General features: G+C 36.8%; 1 protein-coding gene across 3 annotated transcripts in view; it reads right to left on the bottom strand.

The window, feature by feature from the left end:
* The window catches only part of fam13c (family with sequence similarity 13 member C), a 152,851-nt gene that overhangs the window by 74,956 nt on the left and 59,600 nt on the right, over positions 1-18,295 (bottom strand). For all 3 annotated transcript variants that reach the window (XM_039771523.1, XM_039771515.1, XM_039771506.1), the window contains exons 6-7: positions 14,869-14,970; positions 10,626-10,783 (exon numbers count right to left, since the gene is read on the bottom strand). In XM_039771523.1, the coding sequence (XP_039627457.1) occupies positions 10,626-10,783; positions 14,869-14,970 (260 nt within the window). The remainder of the gene's footprint in view (positions 1-10,625; positions 10,784-14,868; positions 14,971-18,295) is intronic.

Raw genomic sequence — 18,295 nt, 5'->3', positions numbered from 1 at the left:
CACGACAAAAACAAACCTCCAAAAGAACGGCAGATACATGTCTGTGTTTACTTGAATGTCAGGTTAGGTAACAATACATTCCAAGAACATGGCTGCAGTTTCTAGTTTGTGCCAGTTAACACAAGAACTGTGCAGCCCTGGAGACAAACAAAACAGATTCTGTACATTTTTTTAAATGGGTCAGGTTAAAGCTATGCAACTTCATGTTCTTTAAATTGAATACTGCACTAAAACCGTGCTAGACCTTTAAATTATTCAGAGAGCAGCAAGAAAAAAAGAGCTTCCCATCAAATCTCCTTTAAAAGTTTACTTCAAAATCATTAAAGCTGTAAAAGAACACCACACAATTCACAATGTTACTCTATGCAACTTTGACATCTCCTGTTTCCCTCTATTTTGTTAATAAAAAGCCCACTTATGCCATGCTTATTGTATTTTCATTTTCCTTTGTGAACTCTCTAGAGACTCAATTGGTTACAAAGATCAAAAAATGAAATGTGCATTTTTCTGTAGATTTGCTATTGCCCTGTGCAGTGCCTCTTTAGGATTTAACACACTGTTGCTAACTTTGCTGTGCTGTTTACTGGTTTTGACTGCTAAATAATCAGTAATTCAAATGTGAATTATCTTGGCTATAAATTATCAACCTTGTCGCCTTAGACTGCTTTATATTGTTGAATCAAAAAGTACCTTGTAATGATGCACACTGTCAAATGTTTTATGTTGAATAACAAATTGACTTGAAATCTCTGGCTTAAAAATACACTTGAGTTCAGATGACAAACTTTTATATTAATATTGTAAACTCTAAAAACTAAAACTAAAAAACTAGGGTGATAGGAGGGGGGGGCACATGCACAGTTATATCAGGGAGGTCAAAAGTAGACAAATGTATCTCATTATAAATAAAGCACAGCAAGGGTAAGCGATAAAAAAGAGAACACAAGTACAAATCAACATTAGAAATCAGTAACTGTCTCTGAATTCTCAGTCTTTATGGGTACTGGATGGTTGGCCTCACTTGCCCACAAAGAGCTATGCTTATTATGTCCCATTTATTTCTCTTCCTTCTGACAAAGCAGCCTTTCTGCTAACTATGCCTATGACTCTCTAGAGTCAGTCTTACCTTTTGGCTTATGACTTTAAATCTCCTGCCAGAGGTCAACAATAGATCTGCTTCTGCTACAAGAATGGGGCCGCTTATGGCCAGACTACAACTTTTTGGGGATGCTCCTGGTGCTTCTACACACCTGTGCGTTAAGTAGTATTAAGGGTATTCAACTTTCAACCAGCGTGAAACAGACGACTTTTATCCTAAACCTTCAACACCTAATGGATTGAAGGTTTCCATCTGCCTTCTTGTCAGGATTCACCATTAAAAAGGCAGCATGGTGCAACTCACTATAGATCAGGAGGTGTTACGACTTTTCAGCCACCTTCCATACTTAGACTCTTATTTCTAACAGGAGGTAAAACATCCCTGGTACCTGATGGTGCATCCTTGTTAAACATTTTGCCCACCTTGTGTGTACTCGTACTGCCATTCTGACTGCACTGCATACTATTGTGCTAGCAGAGGATCCCCACACTAGCATATGCAGGGCCTCTCCTACTCCCAGTATTCCTCTCGCTTTCAGGTCTTATGCAGGACATTTTCTTACTCTGCATCAGCCTGATGTTATGTACCTGTTGGCAACATTTTCACAGATGGACACCTATTCTCACTCGAATGTAAAATAAATAAATGTTTAGTCAACATAGTACTTCACAGTACATTCGGTTTTCGAATGGTGTCACCAAAAGTAATTTTCCAACAAACCAATTACCATATAAAGACAGCATCTTCTTCTGTATTTCATTTTAAAGGACTTAAAGTTCCTGTACTAATTTCTTAACATGGGCAGTGAACTGTGCTTTTGACCTAAGCTTCTTAATATGAATATGTGACTAGTAGAACAACAACTGTTTATCACTTGGCAAAGACTCCATAATTAAAAGCAGTGAGCAAAATTCAAAGTCAAGGTATTTTTGAGATCACTATTATCAACCTTTGTCTATTAGACATTAAAACACTGTCCGTCAGTTTACCTCACTTTCTAAGGTGACTTTTTCCATTACAAGGTTGTGGAGAGCTGGCGACACCAAGTGTGAACCTGGAACTAACCTTGGAGGGGCTGCTATTCCTTTGCCTGGCATATTCACATGCTTTCTAGTGCTGGGTCAGTTTATAGCTTCAAGCTAGTCTAACCTGGAGATCTTTGGGATGTAGCAGTCAAAACAATAGTGGGGGAAACTATGTAGATACTGGAAAAATGTGCAAACACTATACAGTACTGAGTTTGAATAGGTTGGAAATTAAACCCAAGACCCTAGAGATGCTCTGCAGAAGCTTTGACCCTGTTTCTGCATGCTGCCCGAAAATATAGCGTTAATGACAAATTTGTTTCTTTAATAATCCTGAAGAAATTAAATAAGCACAAATGTCATAACCCAGTGCAGGCTTATATGGCATTGTTTACATCACACACAGTGAAGTGCTGCAGAACTGCAGGGAGAAGGGTTAAGATACAGCCAGACTAGGGTTGGTGAATTAAAGTTTAAAAGCATAAAAATGATTTTGATAATGTTTTGTATTGTCAAAAAATTCAACATTACAAATATGAATTCAAAGCAAGTTAAAACTTTTACCAGCAAAATATACTCAAATAGTTATTAGAAAGTGCAGTGAAGGTGGAGGGTCACTATCTTTCTCAGGGCATAAAAATACACTATTCATTACAATGCCAAATGATACACTATATTTAAATATATCAAAGATTCTCTTTTTGATATTCTTGACTCTTCTACTACACACTAGTCAGATGCAGATGTGGTATAGTTAATTTGGGATATGACTCATACAGAATCATTACACAAAAGTACATTTCATAGGGATCTTCAAAATTATTACAGTACCTTGGAGCAAGCAGAATCCAAGAAGACATTTGTAGATCTCCCATATATGTATAATGCTCTGTCTCTCATATATATAATATGTCACTTCAAAAAGAAACCCAGGCTCAAGTTTCTGGTGTGTTTTTTCCTTCACTCCAAGACCTGTTTCTTTACTACTGGTTAAATGCCTCGGCTCAAGAGCTTTATTGTGAAGCCCTGCCTCTTTATGCAGATAAGACTGTCAGTTTGCAAAAGCAGATAACCTGATATGCTTTCATACCACCGTACTTACAACAAAGGTATGCATATTAAATAAGCAAGTTAATTTGCACCACACTGGAACTATTTAAATTTTTTTTCAAGTTCCTGCTCATAGCCATTTTCACAGGCTTGTACTATATGAATGACTAGGTTCTTAGTGAATAAGGGATCCCTCTGAACAAGTCCGCTTCTCTTTTTTCATTGTTTTTACTTAACATATTACTACATTCTGCTTTTACTGAATATGTTTTTCAAGAGTGACAGCTAACTTCTTTAATTTATTCCAACTAGCACTTTCCAATAGTAAGCAGTCTCATAGCACTCAGACTCAGATTTACATAGGCTCCCTTCAGCAACTCGGAGTATTTCCCACAGCCTAAAGACATGCTGCCAGGTCAAGTGATTTTTTTATACAAGGATGTGTGGGAGACCAAGTACACCTTACAATAAATACACATATCTAACATGAAAATAATTCAGTAATATAATTATTGACTTCTAAGGCATCTATCAGCAAGCAATAATTTGCTTGATTGACTTTTTTCATAGGCATGATATGGAGTGCAACTGGGTGTGGTGGTGGTTACAGTAGAAACACAGTAAGAGCTGGATTGATCAGGCCACCCTAACAACCAGCAAGAACTTCCAGGTTCAACATAAAATCCTTGACACTCCCAGGACAGCAAGAAGGTTTAACCTAACTAGTTTGTCCTGGATTTATCGCGAAGTCCTCTCCTAGGGGGTCATGTCTTGTTCATCTTTTGTTGGAGAAGCCTAAGGGCTAATAACCTCACCACATGTTCGACTTAAAAGATCCTCCTCACTGTGTCATTGAAAGTGAACTCAGGAACTGGATTGTTTTACCAGATGACTTTCCGCCCATTTCACCCTCACAGTTACAGCTACTGATGATACAACAATTTGTTGGTCATTCACAGATCACTGTCACTCATAAACTCTGTAATTATTATCCATAAGCAACATAAATTAAATCCTTAGTTTTTCATACTGGATACTGTCCACAACTTGCCTGGATCCTATTATATTGTCCTTGAAAATCACAAACAAGACAGATGTCAACAGTTATGGAGTCCTACATCCACTTTAAATGGGCTTGACTTAACACCATGTATGCTTGTGTTGCAGAAATCAGAACCAAATGAGATAAAGCAGCAGTCATAATATTACAGCACCTTTCTACAAGTTGCCACAACTTTTACAGTCATACACTTTACCCAGATCTTTAAAACATTTGTAAAAGGGATTGGCAAACTCCTATTTCTTATACAAAGCAAGACTTCTATGACCAAGACTGAATCTGTATTGTTCTACTTGAATTCCAGGCTCTGTTTTGTTGTTTGTAGTCCAAATGTTTGGCATCTAAATAACTTTGTCACATTCTCATCTCCCACATGTGGACCCCCATCCCATTCTACCAGCATTGAGGTACTATCCCAACTTTCATACATAAATGTGTGTTAACTAAGACACCTCCCAAATAGGCAGTGCTTTCAGCATTCCTGGGGACGTATCATTCAGACTTGCAGTCTGGCCTCTCGAGAGTTGATTACCACCACAGACACCTCAATGTCAGACATGTATCCAGCCCTAACTAGTGCTCCAGGCACTGCTTCGTGTGAGGAGGAATATTCATCAAGGTTAGTTGTTCCATAAGTCCTCCTTCAACTTCTAATTTAACCACACTTAAGGTCAGCATTTTCCAATTTTTGGTACAAGCTGCTTGGACAACTGCAGTCCTTCATTGGTCATTGAAAGTTTGCCAAAAATTCTTCGAGGCCATCCTGAAATTATTCTCCGTGGCCTGACAACTCTTTGCAAGCAAGGCACTTGGCCACCTTCTAGAATTGCCAGCATGTCTCATTCATATCCAAAGGCCAACTGACTAGCATTACATAGAAATTTTTTTTTCTTTAACTTGACAGCTTACCTAATCTCATTCTATAATCTATATATATATATATATATATATATATATATATATATATATAACAGTATATAATAAAGCCACAATATTTTTTAATTTTCCTAAATTAAATTTATAAATCTTTCTTTTTTCTCCACTTGTTTTTGCGACTGGGTTGTGGTGACTTGGATTTCTTCCCAGCAGCATCAGATCGAAACCTTTCACCCAGGACAGAATGCCAGTTCACCACAGATCCCACTGAAGTGGAACTTAATTTTATGACATGAAACTGTCTTTGGCACAAACAGTCTACACATTCTGTTAGAACATAAGGTTTTATTGTGAAGTCAGTTTTGATCACATCACATCTATCTGTGTGTCTGTATGCCTGTCTGTCTGTCTGTCTCATGATAAGCAATAACTGATTAAGCATCAAAAATATGTGAGCAATAATAAAAACAGCCATTTGCAGCGAATAGAGCATATGCAGAAAATTAGCAGAAAAAATCATTTTGTCATAATGATAAGACCGACTGCTATTTTGAAGGCCTCAGATATTAAAACAGAGTTACTATTAGGGACATTTAGGCCATACAAATAAAAGAGGTCCTTACAGCTCAAAGCTGACCATCTGTTGTGGATTAGTGATAACAGGCACCAACACAAACTAATTTGAATATTTACAGTATAAAAGAAAAAAGAATACCATCTAATAGTCATATATGCATCTATGTTGTTATACAGATTCTTGCGTTGCTTTCTATAGGCCTCCAAAATAAGACAAAACACAACTAAAGAATGCAGTGTCCCAGCATTGTGCCGCATTCAGTCCCCATGAATTCAAATTGAATTAAGCAGCTTCATGGTATCATGCTATGTTAAAGATTCCAGTAGAATTTTCAACTTGTTTAATATAAAAGTGTCTTAATTTACACAAGATTAAAATCTTAATAGAACAAAAAAATGGACGGCCATCAAAAAAATTTTCTGTTCTCCTAGACAGTGCCTTTGCATTAACACATGCAGAGATATCCTTTCAGCAACAAAAAATGGGAATAAATTGATGCTGGTTTTTTTGCTTATCCATTTACTTTAAAGTGTGTTTTAACAATTTACTTTATTTTGCCCCAATAAACTTATTAGTCCTTCCTTTGACTGTGGCTGTGTTTGTCAATACAGCATCATTGTGAGAACAATTCAAATACACCTGTTGTGAACTGTCAATAATCTGTTCATCCGTATATTTTTCATACTTTGTTTTTCCTATTATAAAGTCATTAAGATCCATAGTTTGTGGCAGGTGTAAGATTTTAGATTATAGATCTTATGGATTTAGCATAGGAATAAAACAAGATTAAATACTAACCCTCTGCATTACAAACTTATACACACACCCAAACCCATAATTAGATTTGTTAATTATCCAACATGCATGCATATCTTTGGAATGTGGACCTCCCAAAAAAACCCCATTGGTGTAAAAGTCCACAGAATGACATCTGTGATAATTGGGAGCCTTGGACTCAATGGATGGAACTACTCTATTGTCAGACAGGACGGCCCAGCACAGACTCTACCATAGAATATCCAGGAAGGGGTGGATGGCCAGTTGGCCTATAGGTCTCTGGGACTGTGATTGTGTCTGACTTTGTCAATTCTGACTGAGTTTGGACGCTCCAGAAGATTACTTTTTCTAGAACTGCTATTGATTGGATTATTTGATTTCCTATCTTCCGTTGTCAACTGGCTATAGTCAGTCAGTCAGTCATTTTCCATCCCGCTATATCCTAACACAGGGTCACGGGGGTCTGCTGGAGCCAATCCCAGCCAGCACAGGGTGCAAGACAGGAACAAATCCCGGGCAGGGCGCCAGCCTACCACAGACTGGCTGTAGTTCATCATGTAATTAATGGACAAACATTGCTGTGCTCCATTTATGTTAATCAGTTTCAAACTACTTTATTTTCCTTTCTGCTTATACAAATCTGTGTCTTTATATGTACTTATAATGTCATTTGTAAAGTATGTAATTGCCTTTTGCCCATGAACCTGTCAAAGAACTCTGAGCCTTAATAGCCTGAGAATAAAGTGCCAAATCATAGCACAACTACGTATTACTATCATATCATTCCAAAAATTGTTTCCAAGTCTGCTGCTGCTTCATGGGCCCCCAGGTTTTCTTCCAAATCCAAAACATGTACATCATAAACTGTCTCCGTATGAGTGAGTTTAGTTGCCTGGCCATGGGCTGGTGCCCCATTCAGGTTCAGATTCATGCCTAGTGGCTCGTGTAGTCAGGATAGGTCTCTGCTCACTCTGACTCTTCAGAATTAGGAAATGGATGGTTTCAAAGCATTACCAGCCTTTTCTTTAAAAATAAAAGACCTTCATGATTCAGACAATATGTTAAATATAGATATCACAAGGTACAATTTTCTGTTCTATGTGTGTCATTAGACTATGTTTATCTATCATTATGAGTAGGCTGAAGATGAGATCACATTTTAGGTGCAATTCAGGCAAGAACCCAGAAAATTCCAAAGGGTTCCAAACCATACATATAGACAGAACAGGAACACTATTAGAAGCTATGCATGTCAATAATTAAGCAGCAACACAGACAATTTATAAAAATGAACAATTTTACAATTCACTGTAGAGAGAGATAAAGAGAAGGAACATTAGCACATAAAAACAAGGCCAAAAAACACTGCTGCTTCACTATACAGTTCTATACATGCTCCTATCAAACCAGATGTATGGTGTACGCACATCGCCCATTCTGGTTTCCTTAAATTCCAAGAACACTGCCAGGGAGTATATACTGTACCTCTGGTCACATACAACACTCTCTCCTATTTTACACATCCTCTATACTAGTGCCAAGCCTGGATGTCAGCTCAAGCTAACCACGTGCAGAAGGTCTGAAGACACCATGTGGAGCTACCTTCCAGTACTGCCAGTTTTACTGCAACTCTGCCAAAACACCAAGGGCAGGATTCAGCAGCCCATGAACTCCCTATAGCTGCTGGCCTTATTATCTTGCCAGACCAGTGTGTCAGCTTGTTTCTGCCAGCCTTATAAAGGAGCAAGAAACTGTATACAGTCCCTTTAACCTAGTGTTCTCTTAAGTAATTTTGAAATAAATTGCCAGCATGATCCCAACCCAACCTCTGGACTGAGAGAGTAATGCTTGGAGTGTAACATACAACAAGGTGCAGTTCCTCTTGTTTTTTTATGTTTAGATGGGGAATTCATTCTGTTCCCTTCAATTTAGGCGTCCTGAATTGAGTGTGCCCTGGGCACTGGATCACTAGGGGGCAAAAAACTTTTCAGACTGTTTTTAGGGAAAACACAGATCACATTCATATTAAAGAGAATCACATGACCTTTTAAGGACTGAATACTACAAAACGAATCATAGATAGAATAGCTGAGGTAACGGTTTAGTCTCAGAAATGAAGTATGGGCCAGGATCTCTCTGACATTGCCAAACTGATCCAGTATAGGCCAAGATTGGAATAGTGTTGTATTTATTTTCTTCAGTTGAGCTAAATGTTGGATAGTTATGAAATGCTAATTAAAATAAAACAGTGGCAACAAGGATTGTTTAAAAGTGTGCAAACCCAAATGATGCAAGCTGAAAAAAGGCCTATTAAAATTAATACTTATTAACTTTTAAAGGAAGAAAGCTCAATGCATAACAGAGCTACGCAATTTGAATTTAAAAATAATAATGGTAAAATACTAGCATTAGGGATGCTGTGTAAGTGGCCTTTATTGCCATAATTTGTTTGTAATATTTAGTTTTTTGGTGACTGAATCAGAAAATCTTTTTTCTGCCTTCTGTCTTTCATCATTTAGCAATTTTTGCTGGAGTGTAACATCTGGAAGTCATATCAATGTCATGTTCAGATCTGAAAAGGGAAGTGTGTTATGATTACAAAAAAAACAAACTTTAAACACTGTACTCTTACAGGGTCATTCTTATAGTGTTTACTTTCTGTCCTTGCATGGCATCTCTTAGGCCAACTGTCTATTATCATTTAATGAGAAATGTAGTAAGCACATTTTCCCAGGAATACAAATGAGTCCAGTTATCTGGCAGCAATATAGATGGATTTGAAAAGCTTTTGTGGACAATATCATAACGATTTAGATTTTGTAAAAAATAACATACTAGACATATTATTTATAAGGCATTCTGGGCACTGTAGACAAGAGTTCAAATTACTGTAGAATATGCAGAAATAATCAGAGAAGGTTTTGTATCTGTTTCAAGATAGTGTGTACGTAAACACAGGGACCATTAGATCGTTTTGTCTTCAAGGATTTTAAAGGTTTTTCAGATACAATTGTTCTTTAAATAGCCTTTTAAATAGTATGTGTTATTTATGGCAGTGACAGCAACACAATATAGAACTCTTTTAGCATTCTATTTTTTACAAGCATAGTGGATAAATGAAAGACCTATATTTATCTATTTTAAACCATAATAGTGAAGATTGGTTAATAAAACAAATGCAAAATAGTGAAATACGAAATAGTTTTAGAGTAAGAAGCAGAATGCGCTTGTTATTTTTAATATTTTATTGCAATTATTGTCAAAATAAAGAACAATGCAACATGTCTTATTTGTTCAGAAAAACAAAAAAAAAAAAACTTTAAAAATACATGGCCATATTACCTAATGATATTTTACACCAATATGATAGAACCTCATTTCTTTTTATTGCTAATGGTTTGTCAAAGGCAAGTCTTGTGAAAATACTTTGCACTAGGCTTTGAAAGATTTGATATGATAATATCTTACCTTTCAAATGAGTAGCAAGCAGGTTGTGTTATTAAGAAGGCCACACCAAACCGTGACCCCCAGTATTTTAGGGTTTGGCTGTCCTTTTATAAGACCCTGGTAAGGTACATGACAAGAGGCTTTCCATTACAGCTGAGTCACCAGTAAGCATGTGGAGAACATGTAAAATTATTTGATCAAAACCTTTGTGAGAATGGACCACACAAATTGTAACTGGAAACTCTTACAATTGCAGATTTCATTGCAGAGGGCTTTACTGCTATGTACATTGTGGTCTGTGTTGTGTTTACTTTAAAATACTGGTGTGGTTTTGTGTGTACTAGATATATATGTAATAACAGATTTCTTATCTGAAGTCTGATTTGAATTAAGTTATGTGGTACAATTACTAAGTATACTATATCATAAAACATAGGCTACATAGATAGGATTTGAAAGGCATAACTGAAAACAGAGTTCATCAAAAGGCATATAGTTTTCCTTCAGAAGGAAAATATAGAAAGTGATATAAAAAGGATAGCTCAGCCACTCATCCAAATATAGTTACTGAAGAAAAATAACTTTCAACCTTACAATTTCAAATAGAGTATAATCATTTTAATATTTTCATATTATCAGACAATTTATACATTTATTACAATCTTAAATCTTAGAATAATTTGAACTGTAGGTTAAAAATGTTTTTCTGTGTACCTTGAAACTTCAGATTTAATATGAGATGTACCAGTAGTTGTCAAAGGAGAGTTTTCTAGCACTTGAGACACACGTATCTCCCACACTTTTTCATCCGTTGGCAGAGAATGAACTAAACATTTGGCAAAAAGCACAGGGGCTGGAGTATTTGATGTTTCCTAGGTAACAAAAAACATATATACAGTGTATTTATATATATATATATACACACACACACATCGATTGGAATGTATTTTGTAGTGCATGTAATAATAAAATGCATTGCAGATGGTGTATCAAACATTTGCATGGCGTTTATGAATCCCATACCAAATGATATATAACAGAGACATAGCAGTTTGACAATCACGCAGCTACAATGACACTCACACAAACACTTGTTCTTTTATTAAGGTATATATAAGCACTCTCGGACACAAGGGGGTGCCATTGCTGATGGTTTCATCTCCTTTTTCTCTCACAGCCCTGAGGAACTATCCATGGAGGGCAACTGACTCCACCCCTTCTGCTCTCTCTGCTATAAAGCCGTGCTTCAGGCATGGATCGTCTCATTCTGGAGAGAGCAGATCAAAGAACAGAGCTCCCACTTGAGTATTATCACATCTAAGAGAATGCTGAATCCTCTTGTTTATTCCTTATTTTGCACTGCTTTTTTGCTTGCCTTTATTTGATACACCATCGAATGCCTGTTTATCTTGGACATTGTAAATATTTAAAGGGCCAACCTGATTGGTGTCCCAACATTTCCTCTATGACCAATGTGTTCCTTCAGTCAACATCAACATTTTTATATACATCAATATTTTTATATACACATATTTTATTAAACATAAAAACCTGAACGGTCTCATTAGGCCATTAATTCTGTAATTGCAGCTTACAGTCTACTTGGACAAGTCTCTGCAAGCTTTGTCCTCCAGGATTTGGGCAGTTTATCCTATTCTTCCTGAGAGATCCTCTCAAGTTCTGTTAGATTGGATGTGAACTGTCTAAACCGCAAAAGTTCAGGTCTCTCCACTGTGATTCTGTCAGGTTTAAGTCTGGGCTTTGGCTGAGCCACTCAAGGATAGTCATAGCCTTGTCCCAAAGCCATATAGGCATTATCTTGACTGTATGCATCAGGTCACTGTCATACTGAAAGGTGAACTCTATCACCTCAGTCTGAGGTTGTGTGCACTCTGGAGCAGGTTTTCTTCAAAGAGCACTCTGTATTTTGCTACATTTATCCGTTCCCCTAATTCTGACCAGTCTCCCTGTCCCTGCCACTGAGATGCACCTCCATAGTATGATGCTGCCACCAGCATGCTTTACTATTGGGATGGCATTAGGTAGGTGATGATTAGTGCCTGGTCTTCATCAGTCATAGAACTTGGAGTTCTGACAAATAATTAAATATGTGTATCATCAGACCAGAGAATCATTTTTTACATGTTCTGAGAGTTTCTTAAATTCCATTTGCCAATTCCAAGCGGGAGTTGGCTACTCTATCATAAACACCTGACTGAAGGAGAACTACTGAGATTGTCGTCCTTCCAACCAGTTCTTCCATCTCAGCAGAGGACTTCTAAAGCTGTTAGAGTGACCAATGGGTTCTTGCACACTGTCCTGACCAAGGCCAATCTTGTGAGTTGCTTAGTCTGACCATTCAGTAAAAATTAAAGACTCATTTATAATGAGTCCCTTTCCTATGACACTCCATTCTTTTCGCAAAAATTAAATATATATATTTTTGTAGCTGACTTTGTGGAGGTCTGGTGAGGGGGCCCTTTGGGTCTGAAGGCCATCCCTGGGGAGGGGTGTTTGCTACACCAGTGACCTTACCACAGTTTTATCACAAATGTCTACAGAGAGTTTTTTAGACTTAATGTCTTGTTTTTTTCTCCTGACATGGAATGTTAATTTTAGAATGCTAGGAAGACTTCATTTCAAGAATAATTAAAGAAAACAGGAGCACAATTTGGAGTGCCACAGCAAGGGCCTGAATACTTCTTTAAATGAGGGCTTTCAGTTTTTGATTTTTAATAAATTTGTTAACCTTTCTGAACACGTTTTTACTTTGTCATTATGGATTACTAGCTGAAATACCCAGTGTTGCCTAGGAGGAAAATAAAGTATTTGTTTTTTTAATTGTTTGAGAAAAATATAATAAAAAACCCCCACAACTTTAAAAATAAAAATAAATTAACAAACAATGAAGACTCACTAATGTGCCTGTCTTGCAGTCCTGTATGTATGTTATCATCCAGTTTATGCTCGGAACTGGCCAACTCTATTTAATTTCAAAAGCAAAAGGGGCACATTGGTGCTCAAACATAAAGAATGCTGGCAGTCACCTCCAGTTTGCCCTCTGGTGGTCATTCCGAATGTCAATTGGATGATAACATGCATACAAGACCGCACAACCAACCCTTACCCTATCCAGAAGGGGGTAGATTAGGGTTGATTTCACCCTACAGTATTTTTAGTCCACCAATGAGAAACATGTGTACCAAGTTTCATGAAAGTCGCTCTAGCCGTTCGAAAGTGATGCTGGAACATACATACATACACAAATTGGCTTTTATATATATAGATTGAATGTATATTGATGGGCAGAAAAGGCTGATTTATGCACTTAAAATGAAATCCACAACACAGTACTGTGTGCAGAAAGTGAAGGGGTCTGAATACGTTCTGAATGCAATCATTTTCATAAATATGGACTATTATGCACTAGATCTGAGAATAACATCTCCACACTTTGGCACCATAAGAATACATGTAAATTGGTGACTTGAGCACAAAGAATAGCATCCATTTGAACACATTTTTTTTTTCATGACTTAGTGAGACTGTGGTTTTCATTTCCTAATGTTACTTCTTTCCACAGTCTCCCAGTACAAAAATGTCTGACCCAGTAGTAATACTGACTTAAGTAACATTAAGGCTTCCATTCCAAATTGACGGAATTACAATTTTATCTAACTTTGTTTAACAAAAGGATTTCTTAATATATATAAAAAGATAATGGATAAGAAAAGCTTTGGAAGGACAATAGTTTTAGCAGTATTAATTCTCCCAGCAAAACTGAAATGAAGAGATGTTCATCTATTAACATCTTGTTTGATCCAACATATTTAATATGAGTGGCAATATACTACACATAATAATACTCATACAGTATATTTCAAGGTATTTGTTTATACAGTATATATGCACTCTGCATTGTTTATGTTACAATATTTTTTATTATGACGGACTGTTCAGTAGCCATATAACCTGTAAATAGAAAGGATGTTACTATTCAAAAATAGGTTCATTCTATTTGTATTTGGAGTAGCGAGGCTGATACAAAAAATTGTACAAACTATACAAACTTCATGGCATCTCTGTTCAGGTATATTGATCAAAAGACAATTGAAATTTAACTTTGTTTTCAATTTAGAGGCCAAAATGATACAATTTGGAAAAACCCAGTCTGACACAAAATTCTTCTATATGAGCCAAGAACTTCTTAGAACATTCTGCTTATACAGAGAGAATTAGGGACAAGAATGGCATTTCATACACAATTTATCAGCCTAATCATTGTAAACAGCATTTGAATAAGTGAAGAAAACGTGCAGCTACCAAACTGTGTTCTTCTTTTGTTAAATTCATTAACACATCAATCTACAGATCTTTTCTCCAAACCAAGTTACCTGAACACAACTGAAGAACCAAGAACATAGGAAGAGACTTGAAACTTTCCCATATTTGTGTTTGCACTGTTGGACCAGAGATTCTTATGCAACGTGCTGCCTTCCTGCCCCTTAACAGCTGTTTGGCTAGGTTTCTGTAGTATTTTGAGTTTTTTGTTCTTCTACTGCCTCTTTTGAGGTGTGTGTTTGTCCCTTGAAGGATTAGCCTGATAGCCCTTGGTAAAGAATTATTTTTCAAGCAGGATATGCCCCTGCAAAATACATGGAATTTGCAAGACCAGATATTTTAAAGGCTAAATCTCAGAAATATATTTGTTCAAATAGAGAAGAGCCAGTACATCAAATAAGATGCCAAGTGGTTGTAATAATTTACTTGGAACAAAGCACCTTGGAGTCTTTCCAACTTTGATTCAATAATATTTTGTAAAAGTCAAGTGAATAGGATGCGATGAATCATACTGATTAATGGCCAAACATGGACCGAAAGTCAAAAATTTTCTTCTGTTCTATTTAGTTAATTACTGATATTTAGTATATACCTGTATGCTGCATTATCTACATACCGGCATTAGAAAATCTCTTGATTGAAGAGACTGCAAAAGATCAGCCCTTTTCTCTTCTTCTGGAGGCAAACTCTCAGCCAAAGGAGATATTTCACTACAGACCTTAAAGGTTAGAAAAACATAACATTATTTTTACATCAAAAATATGGCTTGGAGATAGCAAGTAATTAAACACTTTCTGGATTTTTTTATACTTAATTATTTAGATAGAAACTTCTTGTGAGTCCCTACTAGTTTCCAAATTGAAGTACAGGTTCAAAATTAGGAATGGATCAGAATGGAGCTGTAGGTCCTACTACATAAAAATCAATGTACTACATTGTATTTGACACCCTGATAACAGAGTTATATTAAGGGAAATGATCACTCATGAACTCACTCACAACCAGAAAAGGGCTCAAGAATTTTAAAGGGATTCACAAAAATACAGCAATCCCACACCAATTGGCTTAAAGGCTGGATAAGTACTGTCACTTATTTGGTCAGATACTGGAGTAGGCTTTTAAAAAGATGGGGGTACTGAACGCTTAGAAATCACTATATCCAGGTATGTCTAGAATATAACTGAAGAATTTATATATGTTAATGCTGAACATATATTCAACAGATCAATGCACTAAAGTGATGCTCCAAGAGAATACAAAAGAACAAGTATTATGGACATATCCAAATAGGAAGATAAAGTAACTTAACTAATTGTTTAGGAAGCTTGACATCAGTGTTGAAGGAGGTTAAGTAATAGATCCAAAGATGGTTCTTGCCTTATAGGATAGGTCTGAGCACCTAAAATTCTGATTGTGCAAAAGTATGCATAAAAAATAAACAGATGGATAAAATATGACATATGAGATCATTCTGGAAGAGAACCAAAGTGGGTTAAGGAGAGGTGAGTCCTGTTAGGCCAACTATTGTTATTTTCTTGAATTTACAACAGAAACTGAAATTCATCCAACCATTATATGCATCTGGTTTTTTTTCCATTGCGGGGGATTCGGACAGCATTTGATTGACAGTAGAACCATCATTGCACAGGGTGCTAGTCCATCAAAAAGTACCGTCACAAATAGAGACCTACATAACTAAAACCTCTGAGATGTTGAAGGAAATTAGAGCACTCAGAGAAAAGTCCACATAAACATGGGGAAAGCTAGCAAACTTCACATACAGCAAGCTGAATTATACACTCAAACCCATTCTCCTGGACTTGTGAAGCAGGAATGATAACCACTGTGTGCCACGATACCACCTTCATACAGAAGGAGCAAATCAAGAGTACCACATCATGTATTATTTAGTTTATTATAATAAAGTGTACTTTCACTAATAATGCCACTGTCTAGCAAATTAATGTCAAACACAGTATAGTTAAATTATAATGCAAATCGAACATACAACTAAAATATTGTTTTGAAAATCCCCCCAAAAATTGGATATGCATTAAGAAATCAATAAAATCAATATTTTTATTGAAGCACAGAATGTCTCCACTATCCTAGGTCATCAACACTATAAACAATGACCAGTAATAATGGGTTCAATATTGGTGATAATACATCCACACCAGGATGCAGCAAGTGCCACCACAGGGTGCCAAGTAAGCAGAGACAAAGACTGGGAGAGACTTACAACTATTGCTGTTAGAATTATTAAAATCAATATGAAAAAGCAGTATAAACATCCTCAGCCACAGCCATACCAACTGTATTCTATGCTAAAATAGCAACTCTTCAGCCTTGGTTAAACTGCTGACAATAAAGCACCCACTCTAATAGTACTAGTTAAATCAGTCTAAAGTTCAGGGTTCCTAGGGTTAGAAGCCCTGAATGCAACAGTATTTGTTATCCTCTTTGTAAATGTATACTCATAGACAGGTGTTCATAATTTCTGTAATGCTCATGTCCTATCCTGTGGAATGATACTTTACGGGATATTGGTGGTTTCATCTCTACCCTTCCATTTTTTATTTATATATGGCCAACAGCCATACCACATGCAGTTTAGAACAGGTAATCCACCTGAAGCCTGACCAGTACTTGGATGGGAGGACATCTAGGAAAAGCTTGGGTTACTAATGGAAGAGGTGTTGGAGAGGCCAATCGGTGCCACTTACTGTGTGGTCTGTGTGTGAATTCCAATGCCCCATTGCAGTGACAAGAGCACTGTGCTCTAAAAATGGTGCCACCCTTTGGATGAGCAGTAAAACAGAGATACTGACTCTCTGTTGTCTTAAGAATCCCCAGGCATCATTCACAATGAGTATGTTGTATCCCAATGTCCAAGCTAAATTGTCCACCATGGCCCTAATCCCTTGACTTTAATTGACTAACTCTCTCTCTTGCCCCTTCATCACCTAATAGTTAAAGAGTTGTGAGCATAGTGGCACAAAATGGCTGCTGTTGCATCATCCAGGTGGATTCTGAACATTGATGATTTAGTTGAAATAGCACTGCACTCTCTATTTAAAGTGCTTTGAGCAGAGAGAAATTTGCTATATAAATGTAATGTCTTCTTCTTCGTCATATATATATATTTGTCACATGCATTCAAATCAGAGGCATCTAAGTGACAATTCAGATGCAATGACTCACAAACCAGGATCTAGGGAAAAAGAGTTGCTAACAGTCACTTTGCTTTCAAAGCATCATGAAGCCTGTTGAGGTCACTTCCAGTTTGGCCTTAGAGGCTCCAATGCTAAAGACCAAAAGTACTGTATATACAGGGGTGGGCAAAAGTAGGAATCCATTTGTGAGTACGCGAAGCACAGAGTTTATTCTTGTATTATTATTAATTTATTATTGTCTTATTTATTTTTATTATTTGTCTTCTTATTATTATAATTATTGTTATTAGCATCTAGACTACAAGAATGTATAAATAATGAAGGCTGGCAATTTCAGCACTTACGAGATTGCACCTAATTGCACTTTGCCATTGAGACATCTTTTAAAGTTAATAAAATCATAATAATCTGCATGTCTTTTTCCATATGAACGACTGTAATCCTACTTTTGCCCACCCCTGTGTGTGTATATATACAGTATACACTCACCTAAAGGATTATTAGGAACACCTGTTCAATTTCTCATTAATGCAATTATCTAATCAACCAATCATATGGCAGTTGCTTCAATGCATTTAAGGGTGTGGTCCTGGTCAAGATAACCTCCTGAATTTCAAACTGAATGTCAGAATGGAAAAGAAAGGTGATTTAAGCAATTTTGAGCGTGGCATGGTTGTTGGTGCCAGACAGGCCGGTCTGAATATTTCGCAATCTGCTCAGTTACTGGGATTTTCACGCACAACCATTTCTAGGGTTTACAAAGAATGGTGTGAAAAGGGAAAAACATCCAGTATGTGGCAGTCCTGTGGGCGAAAATGCCTTGTTGATGCTAGAGGTCAGAGGAGAATGGGCCTACTGATTCAAGCT

The sequence above is a fragment of the Polypterus senegalus genome, chromosome 1 (genome assembly GCF_016835505.1).
Source record: "Polypterus senegalus isolate Bchr_013 chromosome 1, ASM1683550v1, whole genome shotgun sequence".
NCBI classification, from domain to species: domain Eukaryota; kingdom Metazoa; phylum Chordata; class Cladistia; order Polypteriformes; family Polypteridae; genus Polypterus; species Polypterus senegalus.
This window is presented reverse-complemented; position numbering and strand designations above follow the sequence as displayed.